Below are 25060 nucleotides of genomic sequence, written 5' to 3' on the forward strand. Positions count from 1 at the left end.
TGTTATGCCACAAATGAAATTTTGAAGACAGTGAAACAAGTGGAAGTCTAAGGGCAAGTGATAATGATGCTGTATTGTTTGACTATTCTAAGTACTGTTGACTTCTAAATATTATTCTAAGAATATTCTAAGTATTGTTTGACTTCTTTAACCAATAAATTTTCAAAACAATGATCAAAGAGAGCTACTGCAACATAGCCAGCCGACACTCTGCAGTGCACCGTTGTATAACTGAAATTCTAAATCAGGACAAATTAAATAGAGAAAATTAATGTAATGCATATATGCAAAAACACATTACACAAGACTATGTTCGATAAGGTTTTACTGTAATTCAAATATTTTTAGTTAAAACTTTCAATACGGTATCTTTCTTTTGCCTTAAATAAAAATGTACTTTTAAATATCCTGCTTTTGGTTTTTCTGATAAAAAATTACTTGTTACTTTACTCCCATTGAAAATGAACAATTGGTATACACTATTCAGTTCAAGCAGAATCCTTCATAAATAAAAATAATTCATAACTCAGAAGTTTGTACAAACAAGAAATCAAACAAGAAAAAAAAAATTTATAAGAAAAATCTACCTAAAGCAAGCAATTCTTTTATATTGAAACTAGATGAAAAACAGAATTTATAATCGCAATGAAATGTTATTTAAGTGCTTAACATCCATGAATTACACAATTACTCTCAAATGCCGATAATTCAATATATGTATTCATAAAATACAAAACTCTTTCTTATGTAACTTGAATAAAAATATTTTACGTATATAACATAATAGGCAATTTTTTAATGGCAGAATTGAAGAAACTTTATGATCTAAAAACATGCACTTTGCAGATATTCTAAGAAACTATCCTTAAAAAAATGAAGGTAATTAACTAACTGTTAGAAAGTTTATACATACTTTCCTACACAATTTCAGAAAAAATGGGTAGAGGTTACTTAAGCACAAAAGGTTTACAGAATAATACATACAAAGAAAATTAAGAGCATTTCAGAATAATTAATATTAATGGTAACTTGATGAGAAAATTTCACTAGGATATGTCATAATACTTTGATGAACGAAGCTAAAACTCTATAAGCCCAAGCTCACTTATCTAACATACTAATACAATTTTAATGGGGGGGGGGAAGTAGATAGATTTAAAATGGGTAAATAATAATTACTAATCCATAAAGATTCCAATTTTTCCAGCTACAGGAAAAAAAAAAATTTCCAACGAGCAGTCCCATCTATTAGATACAATTGAAATACAGCTGCAAAAACAAAGCATACAGCCAGTTCAGCTTATAATACAATGTTCAATTCAATGGTAAATTCACAGCACCAATAAACACATAACATGACAGGTAGAACATACAATACTATTGATCCATACACTATGGATATTCACTTCAGATTTAAATGTTTTGATGGCAAAATTTAAACTGAAATGCTATTTATTCAAAAAATTACGAAATATTCATCGTAACGAAACAATAAATGTTCTTAATTTTATATATCCTGCCAACCTTTAGCACGTATTAAGGTAAATTTTCAAAAGTTTTAAATTCCTTGAAATCACAATTTGCATACAGCTGGATTCTAATCTTACTCTTTCATTATATTTGTACATTTTGTTACCTATTGCATACTTACATGAAACTACAAGAAATGTCCTTTTAATCATAATTTTATGATGCTCATAAAATTTTACTTTGTAGCATGCATTATTAAAATCCACAAAATTAAATGCTTCCTACATGCTCAAATTACATCTTTTGAAGACTGAATTTTCCAAAAAAAAAAAATGCATTAAAATACAAGAAAAAACACCCATAAAATGTAATACTAACCCTTAATACTCTTTGCCCTTCCACATTCAATGCACCCAGATCAGATTCCAAATTGAGTAGTTTTTCATCAGGATCATATTCACCTACAAAAAGATGGAAATAGAAACATAATTCTTAATTTAAAACATTTTCATGAAAATTTTTCAAAATATTAATCTAATTTAAGAAAAGAAAATAAAAACTTTTTGAAAACAGCCATCAAAAGAGTTTTCTATTTCAGCCAAATAATTAAATTTCATCTTTGCAGATACAGACTTAAAAAATCAAGAACCTGTATGTAAAAAGTACAGTGTCCTTGTGTGCATAATGTGAAGTTTTGTGTATAATGCAACCTTCAATTTAATGTCCATTACAGCTGACTACTGCATATTATTCTGCAGTTTTTGGTGATTGAGCATAAAAGTATTATAGAAAATATTCCTAAACAAGGCTTCTACTTGTTTAAGAATATATATGCTGATAATTGACTTAGCTGATTTTCCTAAGTCAATTATGCTAAATAAGAGTTTACCTTTAAAAAGCTATCTATCACTGAGGAATTCTATGTGTGAATCCCATGCACCAGTACCTAAAGTACATGAAAAACTTCAAGTAAATTTTCATATGTTAGCCATAGTCATTCACATAGCCACAGTTAGTTCACATAGCCACAGTTTCACTGTACTTGAACTCTCCAGTGAAAATTCAGTACAAAGTGCATTTAGCAGATCAAACCTGTAATTTTAATAAATATTTTACATGCTATGTCCAACATTCACAAGAATTTTCCTGAAAATAACACACACATTCACAAAAAAATATAAAGGTTTCATTAATCCTTTTTTTCCTTTATAATATGCAGAATTTCAACTAAAATTAACAAAACTAATAGAAAATGTGACCACATTCAAACATAAGCAATGAAGAATACAAACATATACAAAAAAATGTTTAGCTGTGCATAACTGAAATGTATTTTCCTTCTTTACTTTCCTAAGTTGATACCCAACTACACTCATGTCCATAAATTAAGGATAATTCCGAGTCCCACGGAAATCAAACTCTAAAATAAATATATCACCTGTAAAATCACTACGCACATCTTCAAGAATCATATGCAAATTTCAGGAGCAGATTCAGATGACACCGATGGTACGTCACAATGACGAGAGTGTAACAGAGTGATATATAAGGAATACAGGCAAAGAAGTAAAATTGTTCGCAGGCGCTTTATAAGCATTTCAGTGCAATAACCAAATAATTATGACACAAAGGACGCATTTGGATGATTTTTTACGCGGTAGAATTATCGGCCATCTGGAATGTGGGCGTACCCAACTGGAAATATCAGACGAACTTCGAATTGTCCACAGGATCATCTCCAGGCTTTGGCAACGATTCCAAGATGATGGTAATGTGAGTAGACGTTACAGCACAGGTCGCCCCAGAGTTACACCGAATGAGGACCTGTATTTGGCAGTTACTGCCAAAAGAAACAGGCGGAGCACAGCCTCAGAGACTTGTCTCGTCAGCTATCTTCAGACACTGGTACTACAATTTCAAGGCAGACGCTTAGAGCAGATTGGTCTATATGCTCGTAGACCTGTCAGATGTGTTCCACTTACTGCAACTCACTGTCGCCTGTGGTTAGCCTGGAGTAGAGAGCATGCATTGTGGACACCGCAACAGTGGGCTTGTGTGATGTTTTCCGACGAGTTCAGGTTTAGCTTGCAGTCTGATTTTCGCCGGACTTTCATATGGAGAGCTCCAGGTACCCGTTACCACCAGGAAAACATCATTGAACGACACCGTTACGGTGGTGCAGGAGTGCTCGTTTGGGGTAGAGTTATTCTGGGTTCCAGAACTGACCTGCATGTTCAAATTGGAACCATGACAAGCCAAATCTATCGGAACGTCATTCTGGAACAACATGTACGTTTGTTTCGGGGCACCATGGGCGCACAATTTGTGTTTATGGATGACAACGCCCGTCCTCACCGTGCAAACATGGTAAGCGAATGCCTTCAATTGGAGGATATCACCCGTATAGACTGGCCAGCATTCTCACTGGACTTGAATCCAGTAGAGCACGTGTGGGACATAGTCCGTCAACCTCCTCCTACATGTCTACCGGAACTTTGGAGAGCATTGCTTTTTGAGTGGTGTAATATCCCCCAAGATCAGATCGATAATTTGATACTCAGCATGCCTAGGCGTTGTACGGACTGTATTGCATCGTCTGGGATGACATACAATATATTAACAATCATATTGACCATGTAATATTGGTTTTTTGTGAATAGGTTTTTTTGTAATTTGCTCCAGGGAGAAAAACTCGTTAATTTTTTTAATAATATCAAACATATAGTATCTTTTTTTGCTCTTTACCTTTTGTTTAATAAATAAGCTTTACAAATAAGTCAAATTTGTTTTGCTTTTAACTCTTCTTTTGCCTGATTTTGAATTATCCTTAATTTATGGACATGAGTGTAGTAAGGACAACTTATATAAAAATTACAGGTAAACAATGTGTCAATTCAGATGCTTATCAATGTACAGAGGGCTGTGTTACAGTTTATTAAATATACTGGATGATTAGGGATTTTTCACAATCATTTTTAAAATTCTGAAACACTTTTCTGTAAGCAAACTATACCAGTCATATGCAAACAAACCAAAATAAATGTCTATACAATTGATGGGGAAAAGTGAATGAGCATTATATACATAAAGAGATGAGTACAAACATAAAGAGATGAGACAAATATAGACAATATCTTCATGTTGATTTGTGCATACATATCTAGAGAGAGAAATATCCCAAAAATAATGATGGAATACACTAAACAAAATTAAATTTCAATTTTAAATTTTAATATCAGACTTGGTGAAAAATACATAATCTTTAGAACAAACTACAAAATCATACAAATCTTTATATAGTTTATAAGACTGTATAAATTGTAATCTTAAGCTTTTATATGCTGATCAACATATAAAATTATGCTATTTTGTTTGTCGGTCACAGATTTAATGCATGGAACCATAATATACAAGATATGACGAGTTTACTAAACTACTTACAAAAGTATTGACTGCAGTAAACAAATATGAAATATACATAAAATAAATATTCATCTTAGCATAATATTTCAGTTCAATAAACAATCATTAAACTAAGTCTAAGCAAATTTTTAAAATGTGGTTTGATTCCTCGGTCTCCCAACTCAAAAATTCAATTCTAGCAATGCTGCGAACTTTAAAATAAGGAAGGAAAAATCTGAAAATTTGGCACCCCATTATTCAAGATATTAAATTAGCTACAGCATGATTTTAATGCAGATATGTCTTATTAAAATTTAGAATAGCGAGTTAAACTTTATGCCATAGTAAATTCACTTTTGTAATTTTTTTTAAATTTTAAACTAATAAAAACCTAAAATATTTATTTATTGATAAAATAACTAGCAAAAGAAATTTATTAAAATGTTTCAAACATGCTGAAAATCAAAATCAAATTAATAACTCTAGTACACATAATCAAATAGATGAAAACTAAACAATAGCAGAAGTAAACAATTTAAAGTAATGCATAAATGAATAAACCAGAAATTTCATTTTTAACACAAATTTTATGCTTTTTGGAACATGGCACTTACAATATCTAATGATTACCTTCATCATTAGAGCTAATGATTACTTTATTCCAGCTAATGATTACATTTGGAGCAGTAATCAAATTCCTGTTATCTTTCAACAACTACCATGGGTAATTCAACATACCTAAATCTAATCCCAATAGCTGAGCTAGATGAGTATTTTGTAAATCAAGAGTACTCCTCCAAAACCGATGCATGTTTCTACCTTTAAGGTCCTTCCAGTTCTCCAAATACAGCATTTTCAAAGAATTGTCATCTAAAATGCACACGATAGTACACAAAACATAATTACAAGTAATTATTAACAACATTTGCACAACATGATATCAAAAGCAACATTTACAATTGATTTCATTTTTTTAAACAGAAAATTATGCATACCTTGAGGCCATACACCAGCCTGTGCAATAAGAAGATCGACTAATTTTGGAGCTTGCTCTAAATGTAGCATGTAATTCCCTTCATTTGATAATATAGTACAGACATTTAGAGCTAATTCTTGTTCATTTGGAAGACCACAAAGGAGAGACATACATAGCTTATCGTAATCGGTGGGGGACACAAAAACTTGATTTAATCCTGATGTAGAGCGAGCAGTATCTGAAAATACACAATTACACCAATTACAAAATACAAAGTTATGTTTTTAAAAAATATTAACCATCTGCAGTGTGCACTTTTAAAGCATATTTTCTAACTTAAAAATTCACTTAAGCTACAATAAAATTTTCACAAACTAAAAACCATGACAAAGTGCAATCAACAACAGGCAAGGTCATGGGAGAACAAAGTGCAGAAAATATGCTCTGTAACATGTTTAACCATATCTCAGCATCGCATAGAAACACGCATTACAGATTTCTGTTAAAACTCTAGCATGCAAGGTCATAATTATTGCAGTAAATGGAACAGCGATCTATTTCAAACTTATTGAATCTGCAAATAAAATTCACAGCATGCTGAAATAAGTTAGTAGAGATGAAGCCATATATTTAAAGTGCCTTTAAGAACGTGTATGAAATCAAAGGAATTCCATTAAAGATGCTGCTCAAAGTATAGGCCTACAACTTCCAATAGTGATGAAACTGCTGACAAAATGAAGAAGATGCTAGCAAGAAATAGCAACAAAGGATGCTTACAGGATGTTCTACCAAATTTTCTACACAGGCTATCCTTTAAATATGTCTAGACTATGCTGAGGACAGCTTTTGCTTTTCTCCTTATGATAATGCCTAGTCATGTATGGCGATCACTGTAAAACAGTTTATGGCATGTTGAGTTGTAACCCTTGATCATCCTATTCACACCTGGTCTTGCTCCAGCAGATTTATCATTCCTACACTTAAAAAGAAAACAATACTGGATAGTCCAGACATTCAAAGAAATGTGAGGAGAGTTCTCCTAATACTAAATTAGGACTCTGACTGCAGTTTACAGGAGCCATATAATCACTATCAGAAGTGCATTGCAAATAACATACAACTTCAAAGGAATACGAATTCCCCGATTTAGGTAAGAATGTTTTATTTACGAACTCATTCACCAAAGTTTATTGTCATACCTTGCAACTGTCAAAGTTTTACAGCATTATTTTCACTTGTCATGGTTTGCTAGATGATTTTCTCATGGCAATGTTTGTACCACTTGACCGAAAGAGTAGTTTCTCTTAAAAGAGTTAAGCACATATATGGTAAATGACTCACCATTTAGTCATTTAATGTTGAAGTAGAATTAAGAACACTAAGTAGTTCTCTTTTCCCCCAAGAAAATATAATGTGTAGTATTATTAAGCTTAGCATCTTTTTGAAAAATGCGAACTAAAATATCAATCAGGGCTGAAGCTCAAAGTGTATCACTTGCAATTTTTATTGGTATTTTTAAAATTAGAGAAAGTGTTGGCAAATCAGTTCAGGAAAATCTAGTTTTATAAATTTTTACTCGTGTAAAAACTAATAGAGTTAAATACCCAAAATCCGCCGACCTGAAATCCACGTTGCCTCTAAAAATATAAACATTTTGTTTATAGGTTCCAGAAACCGAAACATGTACGAAATATCAAAGAAAAAAATACTTACTGGATAATGATGTCATAATTACCGAATAATAATGAGTCATAACTGAAATACCATATTATTGACATTATGATACAAGTTTTTTTTCCCTCCAATCTGCATTGAGGTAAAAAAGCAGATGATTAACTCAACTTTCTTTTAAGTTCACGCTTCACGTTAATGTATTTTTTTTAGCTTTGTTATTTCACGAGATTTTTTAGTGATGTCTTTTTTTATCCGTATATTTTGTGGATAAATTAAGAATATTTTTAATTTCAGTGCTTTTTAATACAATGAAAGATAAGAAACGCACTCGTGATTTTACTGCTTGCAACGTTGAAAAACATAAACACGTTGCATTGACGGTAATGAAAAAAGTGGAAATTCTGCTAAAGATGGAGGCACGTGCTACTGCTCGGTTTATAGCAGAATCTTATGGAATTGCCACACGGACTGTGTATACTGAGGTAAAAAAAAGTATAACAAAAATCAACACACATCAAGAACTGTTCAGAGTTTTAATTACAAAACTACAAAATTCACTACCCACGAGGCTCTGAGATCTTAACTAACCTAACCGCGTTCTAAAATACAGCTGAGATTCAGCTAGCTTACTAATTAAGTAGTTGAAGGATTCAGCAAAAACTGCTGAGATAGGCAAACAGGCCGAAACGCACTGTTCTTAAATTTCTACCTAGCAACCTTCACGTATGCGATTCAAGAAGCACACCTACAATCTCGTTTTCCTTCCTATTTAAACTCAACTTACTTCTGCTAAAATTTGAATATACTGCGTGCTCTACTACAATTTACATACTCTAGCATTGGCAATTCTAGGGAAAAGTAAAGGCTTGAGAGGAAAGATAGCTTAAACTTAAAATAAATATAAACCCTACAATGTGAATTCCATACATTGTAAAAAATTAAAAAAAAAAAAAGAAAGCATCTGTCAGCTTATCAAATGGCTTAAAAATTACTTTCAATGTGTTGATGCAGGTAAGTCTGCAATACTTCAAAACTTCTGTTTTTTTTTTTTTTTTTTTTTTTTTTTTAAACATGGAAATTTTAATGAATTGTCTTGTGAATATAACTAAAGACAAGACAAAATTCACAAGCAAATACCAAGCTAATCATTATTATTTTAGACATCATTAAAAAATGAATAATCCATATATGACATCATGCTTAACTAAATTTTTAGTTTTCACTGAGGTAAAAAAAAGTATAACAAAAATCAACACACATCAAGAACTGTTCAGAGTTTTAATTACAAAATTTCAAATGATATATGATGAAATTAATCTCTATCCTCCCATCAACACTTATCCAATGAGTTCAATATAGAATGAAGAGCTTTTCTCAACCATATAGATGAGGAAAATGACAAATACAAGGAAAAGATCAAGTTAATAAAATATTGTAACAAACTGTAAAAAAAAAAAAAAAAAAAAAAACTTTAACATGATTATTATACAGTCAAACGTCTTTAATCCGGACTCGTCAGAACTTCGGCGATTCCGGATTATCGGTTTTTCCAGATTATAGATCATCAATTTAAATCTGGTAAGATGGCATGCAGAAATTATAAAATTAAAAATATGAAACCGTAATTTATGAAAGATGTGTATTCGTGATATTTATAATGACGATGAATTTGATTTAAATCATATCAAAGATGGAGTACATCGAGATGAAATACTACATTTAGTAGGGAATTATAAGCCCAATAAAATAAAAAAATCTGCCCTGAAGATAAGGATAGTGCTGACAGATCAACTTCCAGTTCATTGCGCAGCGTGACTTCCCCCCTCGCAGAGCAGCGTGAAATTGATAAACTGATTTCGGAATGGTTAGAGAAACGAATGATATGCCTTTATCCATTTTTTGCAGCAATTCCACTTTTTGTTTGATGGACGTAGATCCTTTGGCAGCTCTAGAATCGGAAATTCTTTTTGACATAATCGAAAGTTCAAGCTTACTTTTATAAAATTGCTCTAACAGTCTGAAAAAAATAATAAGCTGAATCCAATTAGAAGATTAAGGAACAATGCAATCTGCAACATTAACTGAAATAGATAATTAGGTAATTTTAGCTTATACCGTCTGTTATACATTAAACGTGCATGCGTAAACATATTACGCGCATGCGTAAATGTGTTACGTGCAATGCGTTTACGCATGCGCAGAAAGTTTGTAGCTTTGAGGTCCGGATTACAGATCGTTCCGGATTATGGACGTTCGGATTAAAGACTTTTGACTATATTAAAATATTATTTTATATTAAAAAAAGACCATAACACTGGCCTTTGCTTCTTGGTTGATATTTTTCATAACTTTGTGATAAACTGAAAACACTTTTCATGACTTAAAATACATGGTTTCATGATCTGCATTCTTTTATCATTCACAGGACATATTTTAGGTATAGCTTGGTAAGTCCTCGTGAAGCTTGGCATCACCTCTTAGTCATTTTTGTATGTTAGACCTCCTTCTACATTTCTTTTAGACCCCACATTGAAAACTAATGGTAATAAATTATGTTAAGATAATGCTGATTTTTGTTGTTTGACTTCTAAATTAATATAATGGAAATTAAATTGAAACTTGCAACGAAATAGCATTCAGAAATGATATTAATACAGAGATGCTGAGAGCCATGCATGGGGTAGAGATGGACAAAACCAGGACAGGAATTGTGTGCTCACTGAAGTGAATAACTTCTTTTTTAAGATTCATCGCTCACTAACAATGACCTCGATGAATCCGCTCAAAACAGAAATGGATCAAGAGCAGTGTGCAAAGATGGGGGGGGGGAAGCAGAAAGAATCTAACAATGAGTGGGATCGATTGCATCAACTCAAACCACTCACTCCCTGGACTGATTTCTTTCAACTTTAGTTTTGAGATTTCCTAAAAATACCTTTCTAGACTGAACTAATAATAAAATTCTAGAATTAAAAACTGCTCAATAAGTTGAAAAATAATGAAACCTAAACTCACTTTTGTTAAAAGGTTAAAATATTTTACTACTATAATTGATATTTTTTACTACTACAAAGCACAGTGTAAAAATACCTAACATTAAAACTACCAGCACTACAAAAAATACAGCGTAAAAAACACTTAACATTAAAAATTTAATAAAATATACCAGTTAAATATAAAAAAACTAATCAAAGTTTTGATTTATGCATGCAATTTTAAGTGAACTTCCCCGACAAGAGACAGTCTTTTCTCAATACATAGCTGGCCTCCTTTCGTAAAGATCTATTCGCAGGGCATTGAACTATCACTGAAGAAGGGATGCATAATCGTTTTAGAACAAGCTCATACAACATAAGATATATCAGTTTTCAGGTACCGCTCTAACAACCTTTTTGGTATATCATTAATTAAAAACTCTATTTCTTTTAACAACCCCATGACTTTATTTCTGTCCTTATAAGCTTTCATCCAATAGGCCATTAATCTTATTAAAATTTCTTATTTTGGAAAGATAAATAGTTAAGTTCTGATAACATTTCCTGTGTTAGATCGTCAAAAACCTTGATTTTTTGCCTAATACAGAAAGGGAAGAAATTATAGGTTTTTATTCAAAAAAAAAAAAAAAAAACTTTTCAGCATATCTTAAGTCGAATTCCACCTAGTAGGTATGTCTTGTTTCAATTTGAGTCTATCTTTCTTTAAATGCTCCAGCATTTCAGCAAGTTTGCTTACGGTGAAAGAACATTTTTTAAAACATATCACTATCCGTTTAACTATGTCAATAGTTTTGTGTACAGATAAACTAATAGCATGTTGAAAAACAAGGTTTAATGAATAAGCAAATCATAATAGGTGTGGAAACTTTAAACTAGTAGCAGCTGATTTCATGTTTCAAGAGTTTTCGGAGACTGTAGCTGCGATTTCCAAATATATATCAAATTTTCCTGTGACAGCTTTGACCCAACTGGAAATATTTTTCACAGTGTGCCTATCTTCGAATTGTGAGCATTCTAATAAATATGATTTTAATTTTGAACTTTTGTCTATAAAGTGTGACATAAGCACTTAAAAACTAAGGTTTTTAATATTTGCCCACCTGTCCCTTGACAGGTCAAATCAAAAAAAGTCAAACAAATGGCTTTTGCATTGGTCAAATCATCAGTATAAATCATTATAAAGATTGGACAATAGCAAATTTGGTAAGGTTTTTTTTCACTTGGCAAATTATAATTCAGGCAAAGATGTGAATGAAGTTTTTAAATTCTACATCTTCAACTATACAAAACAAATGGTATCCTCTGCATATAATTTTTAAAAACTTTGTCTCCAATGATCTATCTCGCCCTATTTAACGTGATTGGCTTTCTTACATTAATGAATTCACTTACAGACTGTTGTAAAGCAGTCACAGTAGGAGTGAAAGAAGGCTGGATCTAGATCCAAATTCCAAGCTTAAGTCAAATCTTGGATGGAGGTCTTCAGCTTAGTTGGACAAGGACAGAGCCAATACTTCAGACTAATTAAAAAAAAAAAAAAAAAAAAAAAAAAAAAAAAGGGATTTCCCTAACTTAATATGTGGCTTAATCAACAGTTGATGGCAACCTTAGGTGGCTAATATCCTTTTAGACTGGAGAACAGGGGTTCTCAAAGTGTGAACCACGGCACCTTGGAGCTCTATCAGGCACTCCTGTTTATTCTTTTATGGAATCTAAATTCAAATCACGTATGCTGCATAAATTGCACAGGAAACCAAGAACACCGCTCTCCTTTCGTGTATGGAATTTGGGTTGGGTTTGGCAATACTGAATTCTTTGCTAGCCAACGCGAGAGATTTCAGGAAGCACTCAACCATCACATTGCATCGACAGGAGTTGTCACGAGTGCTCATTGATGGTAGCATTTAAGCTGGTGCTGGCCACATTGCCAAGTTAGTTTATTGTAACAATAAGCAGTTAAATTGCTAAGTTAAGCAGAAGTTGTGATTTAACAAAATAAAATGTTCTTGGCAGTGACACAGAGAGTTGTGATTTAAGAACCCAGGACAGATATACATTATATCTATTTAAACATATGTATGCAAGCAGTTTGGTTGCTTCGTTTTAATTGTGCTGTTTTGTATTTTCATAAAAAGTTAGTCAAAAAATGGAAAGATTTTTATTAAATAAGCAAGTCGATAGTTCAAGTCAGAGTTATCAAGCCTCGACAAGTGGCTAGGAGCAAAAAGGTAGAAATATCGCAAATACGGCAGTATCTATTTGGACTTTGGCTTTATTTCAGTAGACATAAATAATAAAGAAAGACCAAAATGCGTGCTCTGTTTGAAAATTCTATTGCCCGAGAGTATGCTCCAAGTAAGCTAAAACGACATCTGAAGACCATTCACTCTACCACAGTTGAAAAATCGCACAAATTTTTTAGTAGGAAGTTGCATAATTTACAAAAACAAAAAAACATGTTCACTCAACAAGCTTCAGTACCTAGCAATGCATTGGCCAAGTCTTATCCCTTTCACTGAAAAACTTTGTGAAGATCAACAAGCTCATCAGTCCTACTTATTTTTTTTTTCTATTTTTCTCTAATAATAATAATATAACATTCTTGTATGCCAGTTCAATATATCCTATATGAGCCTTAGACTGTGGTTGTTTTCATTTCTGTGCCTGGTCACTAGTATCAATATACAATTATATTTAATAAAGTGTTGCGATTTGCTAAGGCACTACACAGTAAGCAGGTTGTAAAGCACAAATCTTGTACAACACTTCGTTAAACATGGCTAGGACTTAGTGAAAAATACTAAACCTCTAAGTGATTTTATCCAAACAATCCACATGGGAAGTTCTCCATGAGAAGCATGATTTATAAATGACCGACGTGGTAAAACAATTGTTGGCGGGGGGGGGGGGGGGAGAATGAGTAAATAAGTAACAATATTAACAGAACTATATTTGGGGCTAAAAATAATGAATGATACATGCAGAAAAGCGACCCATGCAGGAAGATCAGCATTTCTTATACACTGCTTCTGAATCAGAAGTGCATATTTCGTTCATTTTTTTTTAATTTAACCATCTTAACCAGATTGATTGTGTACCTTAATTCTCAGGTATGTTCCAACTTGGGTACAAAATAAAAATATACACTATGGATGTCACTGACTGAAAATATTTCGAGTATTATTATCCTTAAAACTCTCACTACTTAACACATATATCATCTGACCAAAGCTATAAACTGTCATGTATCTGTCAACTGAAAGCCTAGAAGGACAAAAATCATACAATGATAAATGATGGCACATTCTTAAACACTTCTTTAATATTTACAAGCAGACAGCCAGAGAAAGGAAATTTTGCGCAGAAAACACATAGGCAAAATTCACGATTTCTGCATGAGTTGACAGACAGAGCAACTGTGCTTCCCCTGCTGATTCATTATGCACAGTTTCACTCATAAGTAGTCTAATCTTCCCCCCACACACACACACACACACTCACGCATGGGGGGGAAAAAGAGGGGAACAGTTACTAATTTACAAAACAAATGTGTATATACAAATGTAAGTATATGTTAAAAATATGGTAGCTACACAATACCCAGTATTCTCTTAAACACATATACAAATATGCATACATGATATGAATTCATGGTTTGGCAATCAACATTCATACATACATAAAAACCATACACTCTGCCATACAGCATGGGCATACATACACATGATTTTGTTTTGAGAGGAAAGTGGAAACAGAAGATAACAGACAATTTTGAATGGCATATACATACAGGGTATCTATAATTAAAGAACCCTATTTTAAAGCTGCCTACAAGGGAAATCACTGATCAGAAAATTGTGAAATTTTGTGACAGGCTTAATGAAGCATATCTTTCAGGAAAAAAAAAGTTACAAATTTCATCACCAGAGGGAATTGTTTTAATAAATTATACATTTAGCCACACCTTTACAATAGTTTTAAAATTTCACAAATTTTGTCACAAAAAGCATGTTCCACATGCTAGCAATCATTTTTAGCTACCATCTGAAATCGCAAGATGGCATGTTGACTGAAGTGTATACTGGAAAATGTTCAGCACGTGGCATGAAATGCTGAGTTTAATATCAAGGTAAAGTCCTGGATTGTCATGACTTTACCAGATGTTTCAAATGTCCCCAAAGCCAAAAATTGCATGGATTGAGGTCTGGGGATCAGGGAGGCCACACATTACAAAAAAGCCAACTGTTTTGGTAAAACAATTTTACTAACAAAGTACAATCTTGTAAAGTTATGAACGTTGTGAACAAGACGCACATTGAAAACAAAGTCTCCATGAATGTTTCTAGATTTTAAAACAGTTGCTACATGACGTCAACAAAAAATTACATTTTTACTACAGGTTTTCAAAGTTTACAGTTCGCCTTCTGGTGACAGTACTTGTAACCGATTTTGTTTTTATCTAAAAGATATTCTCATTCATGGAAGCCAGAAGGAGCAATATCAGGGCTATATGGTGGGTGTGGCAAAAAATCCTATTCGAGTCTGCACACAGTCAGTGAATGCAGACACATGTGGTCTTGCATTATCTTGATGGAACATTACCTTTTCACGTCAGAACTACTCAGTCGGACGTTTTTTCCTCGACAGCAGCATCAACACGGACTAGCATCTCACTGCAGACCTTACTGCCAAGAGATGCCTTTTTCCAGCTACTCTTTGTGAATAATACCATGGCAATCCCACCAGATACAAAGCATGATCTTTTTGTTAATCAAACTGCAACCAGGTGCAAACCAACCCTGTTGAAGTAAATCCACTTTTCATCACAAGTCACAATCCAATCCAGAATTTTGTCCTTGCATTAATATTCAAGCAGATTAGTGAAGGCCTGAACACGTCTGTCCTTATCTGCTTGAGTCAGCTCATGCAATGCCGAGCATAACTAATGGGCATAGCAATAACATCTAACTCCTTAGCAAGTTCTTGAGTGGTTGCATGCTGAGCTTCTTCCACAAGTTCTTGCACATTGATCTCATCAACATCAATAGGCCGGCCAGGAACGTTCTGCTTTTTTAATGTCAAAGATAATGACGTTAATGATAATGATATTTTTTTACAAATTTCACAACAGTGTTCTAAAGCAAGTCTCTTTCTTTCAAATGCCAAAAAGTTTTTGACAAAATATGATTAAACACATCAATGCAAATTATTTGTGCAGACAATATTTGTGGTTGCAGGAAACTTTCGTTAAAACCTGATCGATACGTTAAAATAAAAAATTTTGCATTTTTTTTCCAAACCAATTATTTAGTTAATGCCTATTAGCCGTTCAACAAAAATTGTTTGCTCCATGCACAATAAATCTTTTCCAAGATTTAAACAGGCCCACCAGCGGCCGAGCGGTAAAGTCGCTGAACACTGGTAGTTCGGTCCGAGGTTCGAATCCCGCGAACGGGCTGGCTGCATGGACATTTTCGTGGTTTTCCCCATGTGTAACATGTATACGAGCCAGTTTCCCTTAGAAAGTCCTCCATGAAGGAATCCCTCCTCTTAGGCAGATAGCCCTCGAGGCTTTGCCATAATCACACACATCAAGATTTAAACAAATGCTTGAATGTATGGATAATAAAGCAGATCCGTTTAGCGATCGAGTGTTTTAAATACAATTAACATTTAAAACGACTTTGAATATAACTTTAACTATCTAACACCAATATTAACTCACTAATTACAACATTACAACATCAGTAAAAAAATTAGATAAAATTTTTTAAATAATGCAAAAACATTGGAAATAAAATCTTGTCATATGATAGAATAACATCAAAAGCAGTTATTTTGGAATATTCTTTTCTAGAATCCTTTCTTCTTTTTCCCTTCATATAGAATATTCACTTTAAGCCACCACTCTGTAAGAAGTTTACTATCGAGACAAGAACAGCTGGCTAAAGACCTTAAAAAAAAAAAAAATCTTGCTACAGAATTTTGAAAGAATACTTCACAGTGACTCAATTTTTTAATGCATTCAATTCACTTTTTTTTTCCAATTTTTATTTTGAAATTTCTATTAGGTTTACAGTTTTTCTGTCTTTCTTTGCCTCTCACGGAAAAGACTGCTTCAACAGTGGCATATCCAAATATGCCCTTGCTACAGTATTATATATAGGTGTAGTATTTTTTCTCTGCTCTAGAGTCTCTTGACAAGTAGATTAAAAGTGTAAGAATCATTTACTTTCCACATACTATAGAGAAATGCATACTTCAAAAATAAAATGCAGCGTAAAGTACTTTTATTTCATTTAATGCTAGAAATGCCTTTTTGCACATAATTAATCAACTAAAATTTACTTTGCTTATACATGTTGCTGAACTATTCAGTTACATATAACATTGGATATTATCTGATTTCAGGTAACTGTAATATATCCTGGAAGGACCATTTTTCAATATTCCAGGTATGCAGGGATATTGTATTATAAAAAAATTGGGGCTTTATGGGTCTAAAACTGCAAAATACTAAGTTTACACAAATAAATTTTGGACAGTTATGACAGGTTCCATTTAATTTTAAATTTTACATCACAAAAAAATATAATTTTGCAATACAAGTTAATTAAAGTAACATAATTTTACACATTACTGCAACTAAGTATTATGCATGTACAAAATGTTAACTTACTTCAAACAATGTACTTCAAAATAAAAATTATAACCTGAACCTATTCGTAATGTGAAGTACGAACAGCAGTAAAAAATTTTAAATCAACAATCGCAAGACCCTCTCCTAAAACAAAATTCATCTTACCAACTATACTTTAAACGCTGATATTTACCTGAGACTTCATGTTGCAAGGCATTGTAAACCATAGGTACTTGATGAAAAAGAGTAAGCTGTAATTTTCGATTATGAGATTCTGATGATTGATTTTTATCATGGTCAGGCTCTTCTCCCATGAAATGGATTTTTTCATAATGGCCAAGATATCTATATTTAAATAAACACTTAATGAATATATAACACTCGAAAGCATTTTGAAAATAAACACTCATTATGCAAATTCATGACTTAAAATTGAGTTATAAAAACTTATATGTTTATAGTGAAATATATATTATAGTAAATATATTTACTAAACATTGTTAAACATACAAATGCTATACATTTACTGAAACCTCTTAAAAAATTCAGCCCTTCTGATTAAAATTAAATACTAGAAAAATATCAAAATAATATTTTTTATGAGAAAAGAAAAGCTGTCTGCCATACTGAAAATGAAAACTTAAAGCTTAGTTATTTTCAACAAGTGGTATTCAAATTCCAAGCATAAATCTTAGAATCTTACAGTCTGACTTTCAGAACCTATCTTTTAGATAAATTTAAACCTAGGGCAGCCAAAAAATATTACTTACTATATAATGGCACTATAAATACATGTAATCATTTATGATGTTAAATAAAAGCAGCATGCCTAAGACATAGGTGCACATCTAAAATCAATATTTAAGAAGACATTAACCTTCTTGAACAGAAGGATATGAACATAATATCACAGTAGCAATATATGTGCAAGTGAGGTTTATCTGAGAGCAACAAAATACTTCTTAGAAACTTCTCATCTGAGAGATAAGAATGTAAAAACATCTACATGCAGAGTGCCATGACAGCATGAACCTCTAGCTGTCAGCAGCTTAGCAAAGAGGCTACATCGCTTGTGAATGTTATAGTGAACATGGACTGTAAAATATAAAATTACTTCGGAACCTTAGATGCAATAATAAAATTTTGATATTAGAAAACAGTACATACAATACTGTAAAATAACAGCACGCTTCAGAATAAACTGACATCACTAACTTTTCTCTTAATTTAGCCAGATTATACACTACACAAATTTCTTGGATTAATTCGAGAACACTAAATTCTCAGATTACACAAGTTTCTTAAAATTAATTAACACAAATTTCTCGGAAACCATTCGATAAAAAATGCTTAGAAAAGAAACTTGACTGTAGTAAAGCAATACAATAAACTTTTTGAATCATATTTGAGTAATGTAGCTGCTTATTATGTTGATACTATGGTATGTACATGAAGGTATGCTGCTAAGAAGATGGCTAACACAGGTAGTTATTGGAAATCAGAGAGTTGGCTATATAGCAGACAGAATGAAAGATGTACCCAGAAATGTAATCATAACTTTTTTATTGCAAAGAAAATACTTTCCATAGCTAAAAAATTTTACATTAAACAAAGAACATGGTTTATTATGCCATCAATAAATACTAAATTACCTAATCCTGATGGCTGACCTGCACCCCCCCCCTCCACAAGGACATCTCCACTGCCATGCTATATTGTTCAAACCCAGTTCTTGGGATTAAGCTCCTCATTTTTTCTCTTCTCCATACAATTATATGCCCATCGAAACTCCAAATGTTAAATTTGCTTTCATCTGCAAATAAAACATGCTCATTTTCATGCTTCAGCTCATTTACCATTGATTTGCAAAGAAATGAATTAGTTTTCTAGTTTTTTGGACTTGCAAAAATTTTTCTTCAAGCAGAGCCCCCATGCAATCCAGTTGATCGGAGTACGGTGAGATTTAAATGGCAAATTTTTTTAGTAAATTCTGTATAAATCTTTACAGCACTCAAACGAGGATTTTTCTCAAATTTTCTAACTATAAATATCTGATCACATTGAGTTAACTTGTCGGACAAACTCTTCTTGCTTTATTTTCAATCCAATTTTTTTCTCTAAAGCTTTTTATCAAATAGTGTACTACCGAATGGGATAAATTTACCAATTTACGAAAATTCTGGATCGATATTCCACACTTATGATGAAAAAATTATCAATTTTCCTTACCACTACAACCCACTTTTAAGTATTAAATAAAATATAACGAAGTAAGCAAGCAAAGTATAAAGCCAAGCAAATTTTTAAACATCAGCAAAATGCAAAAATAAAAAAAGTCGCAAACGATATTTATGAAATTTTAAGAATATGTTTTGGTTTACGATTACTTTTGTGGCGTGTTTTATTCATGCCTCCTTACATTTTTCAATTTTAGAAAAAGAAAATAAGTCAGTATTAAAAATACGGTATATATTCGTATTTATTTGGTCATATCTTAATTTATAAGGCTGCAAGTAAAATCAATCTTCTTGCCCAGAGTACGCTACGCAAATCTAGGATGAATGAAACTTCTTTCTCAAATTTTTGCCTCTTGGATTTTCATAAACTCAAAACATACCCGCGAGAGTGCATAACATAACAAGACTACTTTTCCTACAGACGCATACCCCGAGAACTAGTTTGGACGGCGGGTTTCTATCCGCAACTTCTTACGATTCCGTCTTGCGCGTAGGCCAATTGATCCGTAAGGGAGAAAGATACAGGGGGGGGGCCTAACTCCGCAACACGTGATCTTAACTCCTCTAGTTTGCAGTTCGGTCGAGGCTGCAACCTCTTCTGCTGCTGCCGGTTCTTTTGAATCTTCGGGAATAGCAGTAACTCTGAAACTATTTTCATCAATTCGAGTTTCTTTCAAATTCAGAAAACTTCCTAACCATAGATTCCGTTGTTTCAATTAACGGAACGACAGCTGCAGCTACTGAACTTGATATTTCTTGATTTAGCTGTTTGATCAAAAGTTCCTGCCTCGTTACACACATTTTATCCCACAAATCTGTAAAGCAGTAGTCAGTTTTCATGATATTTATCTCCTTTCAAAGCTTTTACTGCCCGTGTCTCATTATATGATGAAGCATAACTAGCAAGCACAGAAATGCTATTCACAAAATACCCAAACTTCTCGAAGCAAAAGTTTCTCGAAATGTTTACGTTAGTTATATGCGGAGTTGAAGGAATTTATTCTACGGCCTGACAGCAGCGTTGGCGTTGTGTGTCCAGATTATCCTAGTTCTTGATTTATTTACATGGAATGTGACAAATCACACCATTTTAGGATTAAGCTTACCACAGCAAAAATAGAAATTTAAATGAAGGATTTTTGATTTTTTTCTCTTGTTTACACTGAGAATCCAACAACCAAAAACTGACTCAATTGCACTATTGAGATTTTAATATTTTATTCAGTTCTATACAGAAATTATGTCCAAAAACGCTAACAATACGGACATCAAAAGAAAAAGCAGAACTAATTTAATGCTTATGGTAAAAAGCAAACATCTCTTGCTGCTACTGATAAATCTTCAAATTTAATGCAAATTATAGAGAAGAAAGATTCGCAGTTCGATGAACTGAAGGTATTTTCATTTCTACGGTTTAAACTCACAGTCTGATAGCATTCCCATTTTTTGAAGCTTCGGGTAAAAATAATTAATGTAGCCAAAATCGTCGAATCGAACGCTGTTTAAAGCTACGCTAATGTATTTTATAATTACATAAAATATTTCCTTTCCTGGAATAAATTTCAAATTTAATGAGAAAAATCATAAAGATCAGTTTATTTATTTACTTTCCCTTAATACATACTTTTCAATCAATTCAAATAGTAACATACGATCAAGGTTTGACCCTATCATGCGAATTAAATAAAAAATAAATATATAAATCTTATGAAAAAATTCAATATCTGAAAACTATCCAGTTCAAAATATTTAAACTGAAAACTACAGCTAGACTTCACTATAGTGTACTCATAACTGTTATGTTCTAGGGTAAGCACCTCTAAAAAAGTGCTAGTTAAGAACGCATAAGGAAACAAAATCCAGCAATGGGAGAAAGAATTAACACAGAAGAGGAGGAAACCATAAGCCAGCTTTATATGCTTTAGTAAAAATTTGAAACTTAATAACCGATAAATTACAGATTCAATTTATAATGCACTTAAGTATCAAGTACACCTTAAAAAGACGATTTGGGTTAAAATATCGCTTACCTAACGTTGTTCTTTTATTTAATACAATCTAACATTTTGCTAAATCTGTTTCGATTTCGTTTTTATTCGGATTAGAATACGAACTCTAGTTATTTTGATTTAACTTAATGGTTAACGTTTCTCAACTGAAAAAACAATTCTAACCAAAAATAAGTTTAAATGTCTATTTATATTGCAATACCATCAAATACGAGCACCTAAATTTGTTCCTGTGCACATTAATATTTAACAGAATATACAGGAAAATCTTACGTAGGTTAACAATACATACAAACGAAAATTTTAATGGCGTAATCTAAGGAAATGGTAAGTGGCCTCAACTGCCTTTAAACTGCGAGATTAAACTCACGTGATACAGTCATTATGATGGAAATGAAAACCAAACTGAGCATTGACGTCCAGTACTTTTCAAAATGCAGGTTTATGAATTCCCATAATTTTCAAACACCGTGCAATCCTTATTGCATAGAAGAAGAAAAATCTTACAGCTATCGAGAATTTAAGGGGAAGAGAAATTATTTTAAATTGCATGGGTTGTGAGTTTTGCAAATCTCTTTCCCCCACACTGGCGAGCACATAGCCACCTTAGCCTTTACAAAGGCCGGAAGTTCTACCCACTTTATTGTGGAAGTACCTAACAGGTGAGACACCGTTACCTCCTACGCAAGGCCGAACAATCCGAGAGTGGAACCAAAGCCGCCTGAATATCTTCAGGGGGCTTTGGTCGAACCCGGACCCTTCGGTGCCGTCTGGGCGGCGTTTTACATATCACTGATACTTTTAAATTTAAAAGAACTTTCCTTTAAATATCATTTCAACTTTCTCTCCAAATAGCGTCTGTAATTCGGTCTTTATGAGAAATATTACGCTAAAAATGCCTCCAAATTTTGCATGAATATTAAGTACAGATATAGAACAGACCGTCCGTATTATCAAAGATCCATTGCTTTATATTTTAGTGGTATTAAAGGCTGTAAGTTTAAATTCCCCCCCCAGAATACAAAAGCGATATCTCAGTTTAAGAAAACGGTTTATTTTGAAAAAAAAAAAAAAAAAAAAAATCATCATAATAAAACAAAAATACAGGGATTAATTCGAATTCATGTTTTGTAAAAGAGTTAATTTTTTTGCTACTTTTACCTACTTTTCGTTGTTAAAATTCAAAAACAAAATTCCAAATAAATGTTTATCTGCTATTCTAAGGTTATTAGTCGTACTCCACTACACAATGCACACAGTAAGACAAATTTCGTAATAATTTTACAAAATCCTCTCCGAGAGTACATGGATACATTACGAAGATGAAATGGATAATAAAAAAATGTGCTGACGCACAATTTAGGAATAAAGGAATGAAGTGTGAGGAATGACAATTAACGAAACGTTTTGGGAAGTGCAATTCGAGCAAAGATACTACAATGGCGGTCATGTTATGGAAAATCGATAACGACCGTTGCCTTGGCAAACTTTCTTTATGGAAATGCAAAATGAACTCACAGTCAGTGCATTTGTATTCGGTAACATTAACTCTCCGAAACGAAAGTTAGGAACTTCACAGCAAATGCCTACCTGTTTTCCAATTCTAGTATTTAAACAGTTCACATTCGCGAAGCAAAATTAAAGAAGAAAAGCTATTAACATTTTCAGCAAGAGCTTTTAACATTTTCAACAGATGTTGATCCTACATTGACTCTAATATTATAACAAAACCCACCAACAGATAAGATGTTAAGCATGGCAAAATGCTTGGATAGCACACTATTTTCACATATTTAAGCGACTTAAAACATTTTTTTTTTTTTATTCATTACTTTCGGAAAAAGGCAGCATACGTATATTTTTCAGAAGAAAATGTGTACAATATTTTTTTAATATAAACATACGCTTGCAGCGATTGTTATACATTTCTAAAATAAGTAAATAAAATAGTCCTTTCCACTGATAAGGAATCATACTATTTTTTATTTCTGGGAATTAAAAAACGGCATAACTTTGTACTGCCGACTCTGACTGAATTTTTTAAAAAAAGCTTTCTTATAAAAGCATCACATGAGAGCAACATTTTTTTCCCCCCATTTACGACCATTAATTACCATTTCGCAACCCGCTGCTACATCAGTGATTATGAATGAAAATATCCATAATTAAAAAAAATATATTCTGCTTTCTATTCATAACAACCGATACATTCAAGCTCATTTTCAGAAAGTGTGATTATATATATGTCGTCTTATTTTTTGCTTTGACAAAAGTTAGGCTCACATACTATTAATCAGATTAAAACAGTGGAAAAATTGCTAAACGGAAATAAAAACAATACTTCGCATTAAATAAGCCAGGAGAAATTTTAAAATAACAAGCACTTCTTTGAAAGCGTAAAATAAAAATTGTTTAAAAACAGGGGGGAGAGGAACAAGTTCTACATTATTTTAAAGCTTCTTGTATTTGAACATCAATATACGAATCTGGCTGTATTGGAAGGAAAGACTTTTGTTTTCAATTTTATTTGCAAGTGCTTTTTGCCAAGAATCGTTTTCTAAACATATTTTTGTTACCTATTAAATCTGTTACATGCAAAAGTTCTCGGCTTCTTTTTTTACTTTACTTGACACTTTATTTAATATATAAATATATAGCAAGCAAAAGTGTCAGTATCATATTTACATTATTTATCCTATTTACAGAAATATTAAACTAGGCCACAGTTAACAGAATTAAGGCTCCCCCCTCCCGAAGTATCTGTTTTAATTGCTGATAACCACCTCATTTTCACACACAATTCAGAATTTTCTTACATTTTTCAAAAAGGGCATTTAAGTCTTATAAATGGCAAGGTTTAAAATTCTGTAAACATGTGCGTATAAAATGCGCGATACACTGAGTCAAACAATGCTGTTGGCAAAAATAGACGCTAGGGCGTCATCTCGAACACCTGCTTTAACTTTAGTTGAGACAGGGCATATATTAGGGCATGATATTGTTTACCTACATTCGGCACTACGAAATTGCATCGCATTCAATATATTTCGTTCAGGAGACAAATTCTGGTAATTTTTCAAGTTAATATTTAACAGAATAAAGCTTACTCACATGCTGAATATTTCTAGCTATTATTGTTCTCTCGTTAAACCTCTTTTGTCGCTTACGCTGTAGTTACCTTTCTGTTAATTGTTTCTAAAAATTACATATTTCATTGCGAGAATACATGAAGGTTATGTTCAAATCTTTCGTTTTACAATCTTAAATCGAAACAATTTTTATGAAGGGGGCCAAAAAAATTGTTCATTAAATTTTAGACTGAAAGGAATAGGTGAATTGTTATTTAACTGTTTTATTGTAAGTAATAATATAAATTTGCATACGTACAGTAGAAGCTCCGCACACGTTTGATACTTGCAACTACTTTGAGATATTCGGAAAAGTTAACTACAGAAATTACAAAATCAAAAACTGTTTAATTTATTAACTCCCGTATTAAATATTATACACATGATACATTGTAACTCAACAGTTAATGTATTTAAACACTAGATGATTCATTAAAAAACTGTAGATAAATTTATCCACAATACAAACTGATACTATCATATTTTGATATTAATTTTAGATAAACAAACATTTACGGCTTTTCTGTA

General features: G+C 32.4%; 1 protein-coding gene across 4 annotated transcripts in view; it reads right to left on the bottom strand.

The window, feature by feature from the left end:
- Bap170 (Brahma associated protein 170kD) overlaps positions 1–25060 on the bottom strand; it is a 261081-nt gene that overhangs the window by 66064 nt on the left and 169957 nt on the right. For all 4 annotated transcript variants that reach the window (XR_004758454.2, XM_035361388.2, XM_085807922.1 and 1 more), the window contains 4 exons: positions 17352–17503; positions 5868–6086; positions 5611–5742; positions 1849–1931 (listed from right to left, as the gene is read on the bottom strand). Coding sequence is in view for 3 of the 4 variants with exons in the window: in XM_085807922.1 (XP_085664048.1) it covers positions 1849–1931; positions 5611–5742; positions 5868–6086; positions 17352–17503 (586 nt within the window). In the remaining variant the exon portion in view is untranslated. The remainder of the gene's footprint in view (positions 1–1848; positions 1932–5610; positions 5743–5867; positions 6087–17351; positions 17504–25060) is intronic.

This window comes from Stegodyphus dumicola, chromosome X1 (assembly GCF_044657685.1).
Source record: "Stegodyphus dumicola isolate Sdum_Otavi_A_Nest chromosome X1, ASM4465768v1".
Classification (NCBI taxonomy): Eukaryota; Metazoa; Arthropoda; class Arachnida; order Araneae; family Eresidae; genus Stegodyphus; species Stegodyphus dumicola.